The sequence below is a fragment of the Eleutherodactylus coqui genome, chromosome 4 (assembly GCF_035609145.1).
Source record: "Eleutherodactylus coqui strain aEleCoq1 chromosome 4, aEleCoq1.hap1, whole genome shotgun sequence".
Classification (NCBI taxonomy): Eukaryota; Metazoa; Chordata; class Amphibia; order Anura; family Eleutherodactylidae; genus Eleutherodactylus; species Eleutherodactylus coqui.
This window is the reverse complement of record NC_089840.1, coordinates 257,531,441-257,549,587: the sequence shown is the minus strand read 5'-3', so window position 1 is coordinate 257,549,587 and position 18,147 is coordinate 257,531,441. Positions and strand designations below refer to the sequence as shown.

General features: G+C 46.9%; 1 protein-coding gene across 1 annotated transcript in view; it reads right to left on the bottom strand.

Annotated features, from left to right (window-relative positions):
- LOC136626260 (disintegrin and metalloproteinase domain-containing protein 9-like) overlaps positions 1 to 18,147 on the bottom strand; it is a 62,001-nt gene that overhangs the window by 39,772 nt on the left and 4,082 nt on the right. Inside the window, exons 3-6 of the mRNA XM_066601151.1 lie at positions 7,943 to 8,010; positions 6,339 to 6,417; positions 4,934 to 5,013; positions 1,156 to 1,330 (exon numbers count right to left, since the gene is read on the bottom strand). Of these exons, the coding sequence (XP_066457248.1) occupies positions 1,156 to 1,330; positions 4,934 to 5,013; positions 6,339 to 6,417; positions 7,943 to 8,010 (402 nt within the window). The remainder of the gene's footprint in view (positions 1 to 1,155; positions 1,331 to 4,933; positions 5,014 to 6,338; positions 6,418 to 7,942; positions 8,011 to 18,147) is intronic.

The window sequence follows — 18,147 nt, the reverse complement described above, 5'->3', positions numbered from 1 at the left end:
CGTGAGTGACTGAGTGAGTGAGTTACATGCTCCGCCCTGATCACATGACTGTGATGTCATCACAGGTCCTTCATCGAGTGAGTGAGTTACATGCTCGCCCCTGATCACATGACGGTGACATCATCACAGGTCCTTCATTGAGTGAGTTATATGCTCCGCCCCTAATCATATGATGGTGATGTCATCACAGGTCCTTCATTGAGTGAGTTACATGCTCGCCCCGGATCACATGATGGTGACATTATTACAGGTCCTTCATCCCAGCTACAACACTAGTTATTAGTATAACTTATAGTACCAGTGCTTCTGGTGGTGCCACAATGCGCGACTTATAATATCGTATAGTGAATGACATCATCACATGCAACTCATTGAAGGACCTGTGATGACGGTTGGAGTTGGTCAAAATATTGAAGGACCTGTGATGACGTCACTGTCATGTGATCAGGGGTGGAGCTTAGAGCTCCGTTGAGTCAGCTGCTTGTTGAGGTGAAATCGTGGCTGGGATGAAGGACCTATGATGATGTCATCATCATGTGATCAGGTGCGGAGCATGTAAATCATTCAGGATGAAAGACGTGATGATGTCACCATCATGTGATCAGGGGCGGAGCATGTAACTCCCTCACTCAGTCACTTGCAAACAGGTGGTTGTTAATACTTTGATAACTAGTGTTCTTATAACCATGACATAGTTTACTAAAGCAGTGTGTGAATGCATTCCCTTTCACATACCGTGAAGAAAGATGCATTGGCCAAACTGCCCTCAACACAAGATCTAATATTGCTAATATCAATATGCCTACAAAAAATTGTGTTCCTTGTGGGTCTTGGATCTCTTTCGAGGTTCCATTCAGGCTCAGGTTATCTCTTCTGTAAACTAATAATTATAATTGTTTAAGAGAACATTCTTGGAAGTTTTTGAAAAGAACAAACAAGATCAAACTGCCCTAAAAATGCTATATGTGTAGTTTGAACCATTAAAGAGGCTTTCCAAACACATTGGGTTGTGTCTAGTATTGCAGTTTATTGCTGAGTTGCAATACCAGACACAACCCACGAACAAGTGTGGCGCTGTGTTTGGAAGAAAGCAGACATATTTTTCTAACGCTGGACAACCCCATTAACAGACAAAGAGGGCATTCAGACATTTACCCTACGGAGTTGAAAATATGAGGACAGTAAAGTTTGTGAGGTGTCCATAGTTTCCCCCACACCGCACATTGATAGTCTTTCAGGCTCATCTAATCGGTACAGCCGATGTGCTCCATCAAAGGGATGCTCCGCAGGCTCAATCCCATAATGTACCTCACTCAGGTATAGGACTCCTCTGTAAAATAGGGATAAGTGATTACAAGAACAACAGGAAGACAATATCACACAAAAATAGAGAACACGGTCGTTAGAGTCATTAAACACATTGTAGATGAGATGAGCTTGTTTGTTCCTCACTTCTCAGCAGCATTTAATGAGCATGACTATATGAATAAACAATACAGAGAAATCATATAATGCTGGCACAGGTGGGAGGAACAAGTTTGGGGGCCATAATGCTCTCCTTATGTAGTTCCATACAGTCAAAACAAAGTTGAAATAAGTCTTCTAGGTAAAGTTGAAGATATTATGTATGCATTCTGCCATACTAATATAGCGTAAAACTATTAATCCATGGTGCCCCCTCGGTCGGCCATGCATGTTGATTATATAGAAGCACGAATAGGGTGTGATATTAATGCTTATCACAAGAATATTCCACAGCATTTTATTGGTGAGGTACACTTTTGGCAACCTTGCCAATCCAAGCTAAGAGACCAAGTTGCCTTTGGCTTGTCTACTGTAGGAACCAAAGTGCTTAACCAGTACTGCAGCCCTTTTATTTTGAGGATTATGGTAGTCTGGCATCAATCAGTAAGGGATGGGAAATCCTAACCATTGCTGCTGTCAGACACTGTTGGGATACCTCAGGTAGTACAATAAGATTAATGGGATTATCTGGGATTTAGGGTGCTTTAACACGTAATGATTTATTGTTTGCACAAGCGAAGGATGACAGAGTTTGCTCATTCTCCCATGCAGCCTGTTTATACAGGCAGATAAATCGTTTGTTTCAGTTGTTCACATTTACTGAATGAGAACGACTGAAGGTCAGTATTTAAATTGAGCGATTAGCGAACGAGTCAACGATGATTTTCATGCTTGCGAATGAATTCATTCATTTTTCAATCGTTGGCTATATTTACATTGAATGATAGTTCAAATCTAAACTATCTAGAGATTTTTTTTTTTTTTTAGCAATAATAATTATTCTGTGTAAAAGCACCCTAAGGCCTTAGTCACACGGGCGTTTTTTCACGCGATTTGCGCATCGCATGACGGATGCGCAAATCGCGTGACCGGCGCCGAAAAATCGGCCCAAAAATCGCCCGAAAATCTGCTCCTAGCCGCGTTTCATTAGAAACGGGCCGGAGCTGTCCAGCGCATTGCATTCAATGGAGACGGCAATACAGCGGCTTGAATTCATGAATGGGTGTGACTGAGATCAGCCTCTGATTGGCTCAGGCTGAGCCAATCAGGGGCAAGCCTGAGACACACCCCCTTCACACCCACTGCAGGACCGCCGCGGGGATCTCAGGCTGCCGGGAGCAGGTGAGTACATCCTTTTTTTTTATTTTTTCACTTTTCAGGATGCATTGCAGGAAAGGGGTTATATATTTAACCCCTTCCCGACAATTAACCCCGCGCACGCCGGCAGCCCATTGCTTTCAATGGAGCGGCTGTATTGCCGCTCCATTGAATTCAATGGGCAAACATTGTTCTTCTCTGCCACAGCTGTTCCAGCTGTGGCAGAGAAGAATGATTTGTCTTCTATATGTTCTCATTGGGGTCGGCGCTGCTGCCGCCGGCCCCATTGAGTGCATATAGAGAAGAGAACAGGAATCGCAGATCGCAGATAGGTGCGATCTGCGATTTCTGTTCTCTAATTTATCGGACGAGCGCATAAAAAGCGCTCATGTGTCCGATACCATTGCAAAGCAATGGTTTTTAAAAATCGCCGGACGCATGCGCATGCGCAAATCGCGGCAATAAACGCCCGTGTGACTGAGCCCTTAAAGCGAACCTGTCATCACCTTTGAGCTCTATAAACTACGTTATGGGGCTCAAAGATGAGGGAATGAGAAGTCGGGGATCTGTGTTTCATACTTATCCGATGCCTGTCTGTGAACTTGGTGCGCACACAAAGCATGACTCTTTCCAGACTGCTCTGTGCGTGCGCTCTCCCATTGGTCTGTATAAAAAGAGTCACGCTGGGTGCACAAGCAAGCTCCGCAAAGACACAGCGCAGGAATGGGGCAACTGGTGAGTATGAAACACAGCTCTCCCAACTCCCCATCCCCTCATCTCTGAGCTCCTTAACATAGTTTATAGGGCTCAAAGGTTATGACAGGTTCCCTTTAACTATTGATGACCTATTGTTACGATGGCAACGAGGCTGTAGAATGCGTGCAACACTTCATCTTCCTTGGTTCGAAAGTTGATCAGGCTGGAGAATCTATGCCAGAGATAAAACTTAGGATAGCATTGGGGCGAAGCGCAATGCTAAACATGGACAAATTCTGGAAAAGTAGGGATGACGGAATAGCAACTAAACCCAGAATAGTGTAAACCACAGTTTTCCCCATAAACATGTATGGATGTGAAAGCTGGACTGCGAAAAAAGCTGATAGAAGGAGGATTGATGCGTATGAGCTGTGGTGCTGGTGAAAGCTGCTGCGTATGCCCTGGACATTGAGAGTAACAAACAGAAGTCCTGAATCGTATAAGACCCGATATATCACTGGAGGGGAAGATTACCGGGCACAGGCTCACGTAGGACAAGATGACCAGGATCAGGCTCACAGATTTTGGCCATGGAATGCGAGCAGAGTCCCTAGAAAAATCTATAATGCTTGGACAGATCAGTGGCAGAAGACGTGGCGGCTAAAGGACATGATGGTCGATACTGGCAGAGCTGATACTGGCATAGATATCACACAACTGAAAGAAGCAGCGCAAAACCGAAAAACATGGAGGGAGCTCGCCTTTAGGGTCGCCGAGGTTCATAAACGACTAAACGGCTAACAACAACATCGTTAAAATAGGTAATCAATATCAGATTACTGGGGGTTCGATTCATGGTACCCCCACCAATCAGTTGTTTGAAGGGGCTGAGGCACTCTGGCAAGCACTGTGGCATCACTTTCTTCGCCCTCTGATGCTACATGATCACATGGCCTTTCCGCAGCTCAGTCTCATTCAAGTGAATAGGATTTAGCTATATTACCAGGCGTTGCCGCAACACTATGTTTGGCACTGGGATTAGTATACAATAAAGTGTCCGCAACGCTCATCTGAACACTACAGGCCCTTCAAATAGCTGATCATTAGGGGTGCTGGGAGTCTGACCCCCACTGATCTCATATCAATGACCAAATGAACTGGAAACTGGCTATAGACATAGAGACTCATACAACAATTACATGCCCACAGTGACTGGTAGACTGTCCGATGATGTCTTTCGGTGAGAAGGCAGTAGTTATAAGGTTGGATTTCAACCCATCTATGGCACCCTTAGATTGTTGGAAGATATTGCCCAAGTTGGTGGGATCCATCAACAAAAATATAATGACTATAGAAGTCTTAGGGACACTGTTAGTGAAAAAGATGATTATGTTGATCTCTTAGAACAAAATGATCAGAGTAGAAGAGGTGGGACATATTCTTCTATTCTAGTTTGTTCTACAAACCCAACTCCACCCAAGACTAAAATGCAGAGGTAATGCTTATAGAATATTTGCCTACTAAAACTTGTTTTATCACCCTCCCCACTGCACGCAATTCAACCTCACCTCTTTTTTTGCAATTCATAAATATAAATACATATATGCAAACTAACCTGAGACCGTGACAGTCGCTGACTGCGACGGCAGATTTCTCTATTCCTTCCACCTCTCCATGATAATAACAGGAGAATCTCTGCAAAAGATGCAATAATCTGTCATCTCAAATATCTTTCAAAAGTTTTGTGTGTTTTTAGGCAAAACATTGCATTTTTACCAGTTTGCAAGGGGAATATTAAAGGGGTTTTCTGGGGCTCTAATATTAATGACCTATCCTTAAGGTGGAGATCCTGATTGGTGGGGCTCCGTCGACTCGGGCCCCCCGCTAATCAGCTGTTTGAAAATACAACAGTGATTGGGTGAGCACCGCGGCCTCATGTGACATAATGTTCATTCTTCATGTTTCCTGACATCAGCTCAGTCCCATTCAAGTGAGTGGGAGTGACTACTATACCAGGTACCACTGATACGAAATGTATGGTGTTGTGCCTGGTATGCAGTAAAGAGGCCACGGTACTCTACAAACAGCTGATCAGCGGAGCGGCAGATCTCATTAATCAGATATTAATGCCTTATATTATGGATAGGTCATCCATTTTAGGGTCACAGAAAACCCCTTTAAATGCGCCACGAACAGTGAAAAAAGTGCATTTTTTGACACTTTTTTCAATTTTGGTGCATTTTTGGGGTTTGCACTTTTTTCCTATTGAATTCAATGTTGAGTTGGGTGTGCTTGGGTCTTTCCATACATTTCATAAACTGCAAAAGAAAAGAGACTGTTGCAAATCAATGAACTGGGGTCATAGGTAAGGATATCGGAGATGGGAATGCCCTTTAAAAATCTGTATTTTCAGTTTATTAATGTCCTAGACCCATTACATGCGACAAACACTTTTGACCAGGGAAAGTTATATTCTCACAAATCATGACTCATCTTACACACTGCTTATCTTTGTAGTACTGTGTATGGATACTAATGGGGTTTAACACAAGTATTTCTGGTCAAAGAATATTGCAGAAAAAGTTTGTGGCACCTGGAACTTTATGCAAACCAGTTTTATGAGGAAAAAACATTTGCCGAAAAACAATTTTTTTTTAACTTATCCTCAACAGTTTCATATCTGTTGTATATGACTCTTGCTTCACTGCCCTCCACCCTTATATTCTCACATATGGTTGGTATGACGAGACTTGGTTTTACTATTTAGACAATATCTGTTTCCTCTTTGGGCAATTTTCCATTAGACCCTAATTGTTCTCTTCTGACAAATATTTTATATAGCTCTATTGGAAATGAACTCACTCCATACAGCCCCACAAACATTCAATGAAGTGGCTTCATTGATTTATCAAAACTGTATTTTATCTACTAAAATCTGGAGGGATCTGGATTGGATCTGTAGTAAGATTGGGGTGATGAGGACAATGATCCACGGCTGAGACACTTGTGAAGAAACCTACCGGTACTGTGTGATTGAGGGCCTTCAGTCCACCTTCTTTGCTGTAGGTAAAGTGCTCAAAGTCTTTACTCACAAAATCTCTATGGAAGATGAAACATATACAAGGTACAATTAGGCTCTACGGTATAAATTGTCAACAGAAATCCCATATCACTCATTTACATGCTGACTGCTCCTCTCTCGGTGGTTTATCTCCCGGAGAACAAGTGTCAGGCATTTCAAAATCCAAAGACCTCATGCTACCCAACAATCCATTATCCAGTTCTGGTCCATTCTACATTTCTTCTCTAATTCACAGTAATTGTATCGACCCAATCACAACCTTTGCTCTGCCAGTGGCAACCCCTCGCTATCACCCTAATCACCTCCTCACACTCTCATATACTCCTCTGGAATTCACTTCCTCGTTCCATTGTATATTCTCCAAACCCTCCAATTTATCTCCTCTGACAAGTTTATAATGTGGTCTAACAAGTTCCTCAACCAGTATTCCAACATCACTTTCACCTGACATGACTAGAGCTGCTTACTCTATTCCTTTATGGATTGTAACCTCATATGGGCAGGGCCCCTATCTACTGTACCTTGTACAGGTTTCACTTTGTGTACTACATTGTATTTTGCAATTTTTACAAGATGTTACCTCAGTTTTATAGTATTTAAAGTGCTACAGAAGTTAATGTCCACCAATCTCTTCTCCTATGACCATGGATGACGTACTAGATGTCATCCATGTAGTGCTGTAAAATCTTGTGCCACCATGAATTCAATGACACATGCATGCACAGATGAGCACGGCGATTCTGCCCACAAAAGGGCCAGATGATCTGCACATGCACGGGGTAGCCGCAGCACAAAATTCTGGAGCTTATCCTTAAAACAAGTCATCAATATTTAATTGGTGGAGGCCCACCGCTCAGAACCTCCGTGGATCAGCTGTGGAATGGCTGGACCCCCACAGATCAGATATTGAGAATATTGATGACTTATACTAAGGCCCAATGTCCACGGGCAAATTTGAATTGCGGAATCCGCACAGGGCAACCCACGGACAATCTGCAGTTTAAGGCACCTATAGGAAGACATGGGCATCCGCAGCTGAATTAATGCATGCGGATTTGTTTTGCGGAGCTTTTGGTCCGGAAAACAAATCTCAGCATGCTCCATTTTGCTGTGATTCCCGCACAGACGGCTTCCATTGGAACCAAAGGAAGCCATCTGACCTGCAGCCTGTCCGTTGCAATTGAATTGCCGACGGGCCGCGGATTCCGCAGGAAAGCAGGAGATTTGAAAAAAGAAAAACTCTATTGCGCATGTGCGGCGGCGCACCGCCTGGCGCTTCCACACACATTTACAGTGAATACTCGGACAGGTAAGCACTGTCCTCAGACGCGGGTAGGGTCGGATTTTGCTGCCGGCTCCCGCATACGGAATTCAACCCACCCATGGACATGAGGCCTAAGGATAGGTCATGGATATTGGAGTCCCGAATAACTGCTTTAAATATCAAGTTAACGTTTGCTATAGCTGTAAATAAATCAGAGCAAAAAACAATAATGGCTACCTTTACAACATTTTCCTGAACAATGGGTGATGTTCTCCTACCTGTTCTGCTGGAGATTGAGGATTAGGGTACCATTTGATGTTTGGATGATGTAAGATACATTCTCGTCCTGAAGATAAGAAGTAAAATCATTTCATTGCAATTTATGCTACATCTTTGATGCCACAAAATATTGTATGTCAGCAATTCCTTCTACACATCATTCACACGGGGCGAAATAGCCGCAGAATTTCCGTGCGGACTTTCTGCACAGAAATTCCGCCTGCAATCTTAAAGGGGGTTGTCCCGCAAAATAAAGTAAAGTTAAACACTTCTGTATGGCCATATTAATGCACTTTGTAATATACATCGTGCATTAAATATTGGCCATACAGAAGTTATATACTTACCTACAGGCCCCCCCCCCCCCCCCTGTGTTGGCGTCCCCGTCTCCCTGGCGCCGACCGAATCCTTCTCCTGGCTCGATTAGACACGCTTGCGCAGTCTGCCTCTTCTGTCCCGTTGAAGGGGCCGCTCCAGCGTGCTCGCGCTGCATAGGTCTTCTGCGCATGTAAAGGAAAACCTTTGCCTGAACTGTCAGATCCAAACTGGCTGTGTGATTATGCTATGTTCGGTGACATAACCAAGCATCTCGTATAAAGTGAAGGAACGCAAACAAGTAATCACACCGAGGTCCGACAGCTTTCCAGCATAAACTTCAGTGGTGGAAGTCCCAACTGGACCAGGACAATCTTGTCCACTTTCCTGTCTCTCAGAGCATCTCAGTCTCAGTTCCCGATGCTTTATCATGCGTTCGCTTGGCAACCAAAGTGAGCCGGTTATATAATAAGTTTGATCGGTGCTTCTCTGACTTTAGAACAGTTTGCCATCTTTGCCAATCCTTTCACTGCCAATGTAAACGGTGCCCCCCATCACCTTCAGATGGAGTTAATAGATATTGAAAGTGATGATGACCTGAGAGCAAAGTTCTAGAATGCTAAAATCAAGGACTTTTACCATCTACGGTACTGCCCTTTGCTTTGATGCACAGCTCGGACTTCATGTTCAGTCCATGTATGGGGGCATCTATCTGTGCGAACACGTTTTCAATAATGAATTTAAACAGGACAAAGCCCAGATCACGCATCGCGCCAGGGACACAGACGCCGGCTGAGAGGTGAGTATTGCGGTTTTTTTTAACCTAGTATATACTCGAGTATAGCTCGGCTTATACTCAAATCGATAAGTTTTACCAGTTTTTTGTGGTAAAACTTATCAACTCGGCTTATACTCGGGTCGGCTAATACTCAAGTATATACGGTAAGTACTTTTAAAAGCCTGAATTAAGAATTAGAGATGAGCGAGCGGACTCGTCCGAGCTTGATACTTGTTCGAGTATTAGGGTGTTCGAGATGCTCGTTACTAGAGGCGAGCACCACGCGATGTTCGAGTTACTTTCACTTTCATCTCTGAGAAATTTGCGCGCTTTTCTGGCCAATAGAAAGACATGGAAGGCATTACAACTTCCTCCTGTGATGTTCCAGCCCTATACCACCCCCCTGCAGTGAGTGGCTGGGGAGATCAGGTGACACCCTAGTATTAAAATCTGCCCCTCCCGCGGCTCACCACAGATGCATTCTGACAGAGATCAGGGAAAGTGCTGCTGATGCCGAAGCTGCTATAGGGAGAGCGTTAGGAGTTATATTAGGCTTCAAGAACCCCAACGGTCCTTCTTAGGGCCACATCTGACCGTGTGCAGTACTGTTGAGGCTGCTGTGAGCAGTGTTGCACTTTTTTTTTTTTTTGTATATCGGGCGTGCAGAGCATTGCGTCCTCAGTCTGCAGTCATTGTACAGAGTATAGGGCCAGTACTGGTGAGGCAGGGACAGTGGTACAGGGAAAGAGATATACAGGCTATATAGGCAGTGAGCTTTTTCAAAAAAATTGGGGAAAAATACTGTATTTGTGCTGCCTGTGACCGTCTTCAGTGTACTGCGTGTCTGCTGGGGGTAGTAGTCCTAATTAATACGCAGCTAAGCGTTACAGCAGACTTGCGCAAAATTGTTTCCTGGCTCTGCTGTCTCCGTTACATCACCGCCGTCATCCCGCCAGAGGGAAACAGTATACATAATATACGCTGCCTACAGTATCTGTCTGCTGTATCAGCTCAGCATTTAAAAAAATAGAAGCAAAATACTTAAGGCCTACTAGTGGCCTTTGGCCACTTGACTGCTTCTGCGCTGTGAATTCCACTAGCTCAGTCATACGCACCTACGTCTCAGTGCAGGCGTGCACAAAATTGTTTCCTGGCTCTGCTGTGCATTCCGTAAGTGAAGTCAGCCTCCAACCACAGGCCAATAAGCGGCACATTTAATTACAGCGTTCTGTTTCTGCTCTACTCGTAATACACCATGCTGAGGGGTAGGGGTAGGCCTAGAGGACGTGAACGCGGGCGAGGATGCGGAGGCCCAAGTCAGGGTGTGGGCACAGGCCGAGCTCCTGATCCAGGTGTATCGCAGCCGACTGCTGCGGGATTAGGAGAGAGGCAAATTTCAGGGGTCCCCAGATTCATCTCACAATTAATGGGTCCACGCGGTAGACCTTTATTAGAAAATGAGCAGTGTGAGCAGGTCCTGTCGTGGATGGCAGAAAGTGCATCCAGCAATCTATCGACCACCCAGAGTTCTGCGCCGTACACTGCTGCAACTCTGAATCCTCTGGCTGCTGCTCCTCCTTCCTCCCAGCCTCCTCACTCCATTACAATGACACATTCTGAGGAGCAGGCAGACTCCCAGGAACTGTTCTCGGGCCCCTGCCCAGAATGGGCAGCAATGGTTCCTCTCCCACCGGAGGAGTTTGTCGTGACCGATGCCCAACCTTTGGAAAGTTCCCGGGGTCCGGGGGATGAGGCTGGGGACTTCCGGCAACTGTCTCAAGAGCTTTCAGTGGGTGAGGAGGACGAAGACGATGAGACACAGTTGTCTATCAGTGAGGTAGTAGTAAGGGCAGTAAGTCCGAGGGAGGAGCGCACAGAGGATTCGGAGGAAGAGCAGCTGGACGATGAGGTGACTGACCCCACCTGGTTTGCTAAGCCTACTGAGGACAGGTCTTCAGAGGGGGAGGCAAGTGCAGCAGCAGGGCAGGTTGGAAGAGGCAGTGCGGTGGCCAGGGGTAGAGGCAGTGCCAGACCGAATAATCCACCAACTGTTTCCCAAAGCGCCCCCTCGCGCCATGCCACCCTGCAGAGGCCGAGGTGCTCAAAGGTCTGGCAGTTTTTCACTGAGAGTGCAGACGACCGACGAACTGTGGTGTGCAAGGTTTGTCGCGCCAAGATCAGCCGTGGAGCCACCACCACCAGCCTCACCATCACCAGCATGCGCAGACATATGATGGCCAAGCACCCCACAAGGTGGGACGAAGGCCGTTCACCGCCTCCGGTTTGCACCACTGCCTCTCCCCCTGTGCCCCAACCTGCCACTGAGATCCAATCCCCCTCTCAGGACACAAGCACTACCGTCTCCCGGCCTGCACCCACACCCTTACCTCCGCTGTCCTCGGCCCCATCCAGCAATGTCTCTCAGCGCAGCGTCCAGCTGTCGCTAGCGCAACTGTTTGAGCGCAAGCGCAAGTACGCCGCCACGCACCCGCACGCTCAAGCGTTAAACGTGCACATAGCCAAATTGATCAGCCTGGAGATGCTGCCGTATAGGCTTGTGGAAACCGAGGCTTTCAAAAACATGATGGCGGCGGCGGCCCCACGCTACTCGGTTCCCAGTCGCCACTACTTTTCCCGATGTGCCGTTCCAGCCCTGCACGACCACGTCTCCCGCAACATTGTACGCACCCTCACCAACGCGGTTACTGCCAAGGTCCACTTAACAACGGACACGTGGACAAGCACAGGCGGGCAGGGCCACTATATCTCCCTGACGGCACATTGGGTGAATTTAGTGGAGGCTAGGACAGAGTCAGAGCCTGGGACTGCTCACGTCCTACCCACCCCCAGAATTGCAGGCCCCAGCTCGGTGCTGGTATCTGCGGCGGTGTATGCTTCCTCCACTAAACCACCCTCCTCCTCCTCCTCCTCCTACGCAACCTCTGTCTCGCAATCAAGATGTGTCAGCAGCAGCACGTCGCCACCAGTCGGTGTCGCGCGGGGTGTTAGCACAGCGGTGGGCAAGCGCCAGCAGGCCGTGCTGAAACTACTCAGCTTAGGAGATAGGAGGCACACGGCCTACGAACTGCTGCAGGGTCTGACAGAGCAGACCGACCGCTGGTTTTCGCCGCTGAGCCTCCAATCGGGCATGGTCGTGTGTGACAATGGCCGTAACCTGGTGGCAGCTCTGCAGCTTGGCAGCCTCACGCACGGGCCATGCCTGGCCCACGTCTTTAATTTGGTGGTTCAGCGGTTTCTGAAAAGCTACCCACGCTTGTCAGACCTGCTCGGAAAGGTGCGCCGGCTCAGCGCACATTTCCGCAAGTCCAAGACGGACGCTGCCACCCTGCGGACCCTGCAACATCGGTTTAATCTGCCAGTGCACCAACTGCTGTGCGACGTGCCCACTCGGTGGAACTCAACGCTCCACATGTTGGCCAGGCTCTATGAGCAGCGTAGAGCTATAGTGGAATACAAACTCCAACATGGGCGGCGTAGTGGGAGTCAGCCTCCTCAATTCTTTACAGAAGAGTGGGCCTGGTTGGCAGACATCTGTCAGGTCCTTGGAAACTTTGAGGAGTCTACCCAGATGGTGAGCGGCGATGCTGCAATCATTAGCGTCACCTTTCCTCTGCTATGCCTCTTGAGAAGTTCCCTGCAAAGCATAAAGGCAGACGCTTTGCGCTCGGAAACGGAGGCGTGGGAAGACAGTATGTCGCTGGATAGTCAGAGCACCCTCCTGTCTATATCTCAGCGCGTTGAGGAAGAGGAGGTGGAGGAGCATGAGGAAGAGGGGGAAGAGACAGCTTGGCCCACTGCTGAGGGTACCCATGCTGCTTGCCTGTCATCCTTTCAGCGTGTATGGCCTGAGGAGGAGGAGGAGGAGGATCCTGAAAGTGATCTTCCTAGTGAGGACAGCCATGTGTTGCGTACAGGTACCCTGGCACACATGGCGGACTTCATGTTAGGATGCCTTTCTCGTGACCCTCGCGTTACACGCATTCTGGCCACTCCGGATTACTGGGTGTACACACTGCTCGACCCACAGTATAAGGAGAACCTTTCCACTCTCATACCTGAAGAGGAAAGGGGTTCGAGAGTGATGCTACACCACCGGACCCTGGCGGTAAAATTCCCATCCGACAGCGCTAGTGGCAGAAGGCGCAGTTCCAAGGGCCAGGTAGCAGGGGAGGCGCGGAGATCAGGCAGCATGTACAGTGCAGGCAGGGGAACACTCTCCAAGGTCTTTGCCAGCTTTATGGCTCCCCAGCAAGACTGTGTCACCGCTCCCCAGTCAAGGCTGAGTCGGCGGGAGCACTGTAAAAGGATGGTGAGGGAGTACGTAGCCAATCGCACGACCGTCCTCAATGACGCCTCTGCCCCCTACAACTACTGGGTGTCGAAGCTGAACACGTGGCCTGAACTCGCGCTGTATGCCCTGGAGCTGCTTGCTTGTCCTGCAGCTAGCGTCTTGTCAGAGAGGGTGTTTAGTGCGGCTGGGGGAATCATCACGGATAAGCGTACCCACCTGTCACGCAATAGTTCCGACAGGCTTACACTCATAAAGATGAACAAAGCCTGGATTTCCCCAGACTTCTCTTCTCCATCAGCGGACAGCAGCGGTACCTAAACAATACGTAGGCTGCACCCGCGGATGGAAGCATCATTCTCTATCACCATCAAAAACGGGGACCTTTTAGCTTCATCAATCTGTGTATAATATTCATCCTCCTCCTGCTCCTCCTCCTGAAACCTCACGTAATCACGCCGAACGGGCAATTTTTCTTAGGCCCACAAGGCTCAGTCATATAATTTTTGTAAACAATTTTAATACGTTTCAATGCTCATTAAAGCGTTGAAACTTGCACCTGAACCAATTTTTATTTTAACTGGGCTGCCTACAGGCCCAGTTACAAATTAAGCCACAGTAACCAAAGCGATTAATGGGTTTCACCTGCCCTCTTGGTTGGGCATGGGCAATTTTTCTGAGGTACATTAGTACTGTTGGTACACCAATTTTTTTGGGCCCTCACCTATAGTGTAATCCTAGTAATTTTTATGGGCTTCACCTGCACTCATGGTACAGCAAGGTGTGTGGGGTTGGCCTACACTTTTGCTACATAAATGTAACTGGGGCCTTGTCTATACTGCAACTACTGAAATGTGCAAGAGACTGTTATCTCCCTAAACTGCTGCAACGGGAATGTTACTGTGGCCTGTCTTGACTGCTACTACTACTGAAATGGAACTAAGACTGTGCTCCCCCTATACTGCTGCTTCGGAATTGTTACTGGGGCCTGTCTTGACTGCTACTATTACTGAAATGGAACTAAGACTGTGCTCCCCCTATACTGCTGCTTCGGAATTGTTACTGGGGCCTGTCTTGAGTGCTACTACTACTGAAATGGAACTAATACTGTGCTCCTCCTATACTGCTGCTAGTGATATGTTACTGTGGCCTGTCTTGACTGCTACTACTACTGAAATGGAACTAATACTGTGCTCCCCCTATACTGCTGCTAGTGATATGTTACTGGGGCCTGTCCAGACTGCTACTACTACTGAAATAGAACTAAGACTGCGCTCCCCCTATACTGCTGCTTCGGAATTGTTACCAGGGCCTGTCTTAAGTGCTACTATTACTGAAATGGAACTAAGACTGTGCTTCCCCTATACTTCTGCTTCGGAATTGTTACTGGGGCCTGTCTGGACTGCTACTACTACTGAAATGGAACTAATACTGTGCTCCCCCTATAATGCTGCTAGTGATATGTTACTGGGGCCTGTCCCTAATGCTACCGCTGAAATGTTACCAATTCTGGGCTCTACCTATACCGCTGCTAATACTATGTCACTGGGGTGTGGAAACGGAGGCTTCCCAAAGACATGATGGTGGCGAGGCCATTTCCCACCAACGCGGTTACTGTAAAGGTGCATATAACCACGGACACGTGGAGAGGACACGTAGTGCCTCAAAAACATCCCCCTCCTCCTCCAACAATGAAAACATTCTTGGCAAATACCTTTGCATAGGTCCGTCTGGTGGCAGTCCAAGAATTTCACCTTTACCGACACAACAAGAGAGCCCCCCCACCATCCCCCCACCACGGCCCACTTAATCCTGGCCACATTCCGAAAACCAACTAAATAAAACCGCGCTACTAGGTCCGCAGTCGCCACCACATTCCCACCAACGCGGTTACTGTTAAGGTACATATTACCAGTCTGACTGGGGCATGCACTGTGGGCCGAAGCACACCTGTATTGTATGTGACGTTAGCTCTGCTGAGCAGGGCACTGCAATGGGATACATTTATGTACCGCCGAAGCCCACCTGCATTTAATCTGACGTTAGCTTTGCTGTCCAGGGCACTGCAATGGGATATATTTATGTACCGCCGGTGGCTTCCTGGGACCCACCCATGCTGTCGGTCCACACGGACTTCACAATAGGGAGTTGTACCTGCCTGTGTCTACTTATAAAAAACCCCAGTCTGACTGGGGCATGCAGTGTGGGCCGAAGCCCACCTGCATTAAACATGACGTTACCTCAGCTGTGATGGGCAATGCAATGGGATATATTTATGTACCGCCGGTGGGTTCCAGGGAGCCACCCATGCTGTGGGTGCACACGGAATTCCCATTGCGGAGTTGTACCTGCCTGTGACTATTTATAAAAAAACCCGGTCTGACTGGGGCATGCAGACACCTTGACAGAATGAATAATGTGTGGCACATGGGTTCCCCATTGCTATGCCCACGTGTGCAGCTCCTGATGGAGGTGGCACAGGATTGGATTTCTCATTGCTTCTGTACAGCATTGTGGGCTATCACCCCGCCCCTTTTAAAGAGGGTCGCTGCCTGGCCGTGCCAACCCTCTGCAGTGTGTGCCTGCGGTTCCTCCTCATGGCAGACGCACTTATAAATAGACATGAGGGTGGTGTGGCTATGAGGCCAGCGTGTGGCATGAGTGCAGCTGAAGGCTGCGCAGGGACACTTTGGTGTGCGCTGTGAACACTGCATCGTGCGCGGGGGTTGGGCAGCATGTTACCCAGGAGAAGTGGCAGCGGAGTGTCATGCAGGCAGTGATTGTGCTTTGTTGGAGGTAGTGTGGTGCTTAGCTAAGGTATGCCTTGCTAATGAGGGTTTTTCAGAAGTAAAAATTGTTGGGAGGGGGGGGGGCACTCTTGCCGCTATTGTGGCTTAATAGTGGGACCTGGGAACTTGAGATGCAGCCCAACATGTAGCCCCTCGCCTGCCCTATCCGTTTCTGTGTCGTTCGCATCACTTTCTTGAATTGCCCAGATTTTCACAAATGAAAACCTTAGCGAGCATCGGCGATATACAAAAATGCTCGGGTCGCCCATTGACTTCAATGGGGTTTGTTACTCGAAACGAACCCTCAAGCATCGCGAAAAGTTCGTCTCGAGTAACGAGCACCCGAGCATTTTGGTGCTCGCTCATCTCTATTAAGAATGCAATAAAATGTATTTGAATCAAGAAATCTGGTTGAATTACATTTTGACCATACACAGGGGGTGGACAAAAATATGGAAACACCGTACGAAATGCATGTCTTAAATTAAACAGGATTATAAACTATATTTCAATAAGACATGTAGAGACCCATTTTAAGTGGAGGCAAGTTGACACAGATGCTGCGGGGCAGAAGTGAACATCTGCCCGAGCAACAAGGTTCCATTGGTCAGGGTTTTGAGCCACACAGCTGCTGTTACCAGCTGGCTCCCAAAACCACCCAGAGCAGGGCAAGAGGTGAAGTAAACACAAATTTGACGGGAAAGCTCTCAGCCAAGCAAGGGTCAAAAGGGCAGCTAAGTGCTAATGAAAAAAAATCCAATGCATTTTGTATGGTGTTCCTATATTTTCATCCACCCGTCTTTCAATACATATAAATGGCTGTGCTTGCATTTTGTTTTGTGTTGTTATTTTCAGAACATTATCAGTAGATGAGGATGGTGTGTGATATGGCATGCTATAGTATTAGTAAATAGCAAGAGCTAAATGGTTAACTTGTTCAATATTATACACCAGAATGTATTAGATTCTTGTATTTCCCTCCCATAGGCCTTCCTCATGAGAGAGACCAACATTCTGATAAGAGAAGCTGCTCATTCCCCCCCCCCCCTTTGCATTCCTTAAGACAAGCAGTGATATTAATACAGTTATTCTCTGTTAAGTTTTGTTTAACGGAGTAGTAACACACACTTTAAGGTGTTAACTTATGTTAATCATTAGAAACTAGAACCTATTCTGAGTTCTTATGACTTTCAGGGCATGTATCTGTATTGCTACGTCATTTGGAGTATACATATGTATCATGATGCTATTAATAAATCAGAAGCATATTGCCTTTGATACAGCTGTGTGTCCTAGCCTTTATCGGTATGCATGCACTTCTCAATAACCAATTAGGAACTTGCAGTGAAATCAAAGGGACCCATTGGGGTTCTGATAACATAGCATCACAGGTTATTTAACAATATGTTAAGAAGTAATTACATTTATACAGTCCTAGGGCTCATTCACACGGGCACATTCAGTTTCAGTCCATGAATATGCTTTTTTCATGGACTGAAACTGTGCATATTCAATGCATATATGGATTTTCCTTTTGTACACGTAATTACTGCGCATTTTCAAAAACGCAAGAAGGTCTAATGGATTTTTTTCTTCCTTTATGCGTAATTACGCAGTGAATAGTCATGTATCATGCATATTCACTGTGTATTGACGCAATCCCATTGACTTTACTGGGAGATTTTGGGCTGTAAGATGGACCAAAATAGGAAATGCTGCGATTTTTTTCAAGTGTACAAATATGCGCCTGAAGAATTGAAAACATTGGGGCTTTAGATCTCTTATTACACACAAAATACGCCTGTGTGAATGAGCCCCTACAATTACACACGGCCCTTTGAAAGCAAACTTAATGTTGATGTGGCCCTCGGTTAAAATTAGTTTGACACCGCTGTTTTAAGGGAAATTTCCATGTGTTGTAAAAACGTGCCACAAACAAATGCGCCGTAAATCTACAGGTCTTATATGCAGGTTTTGGTGCAAATTTGCCACAGAAATTGTGCAAATTTGCTT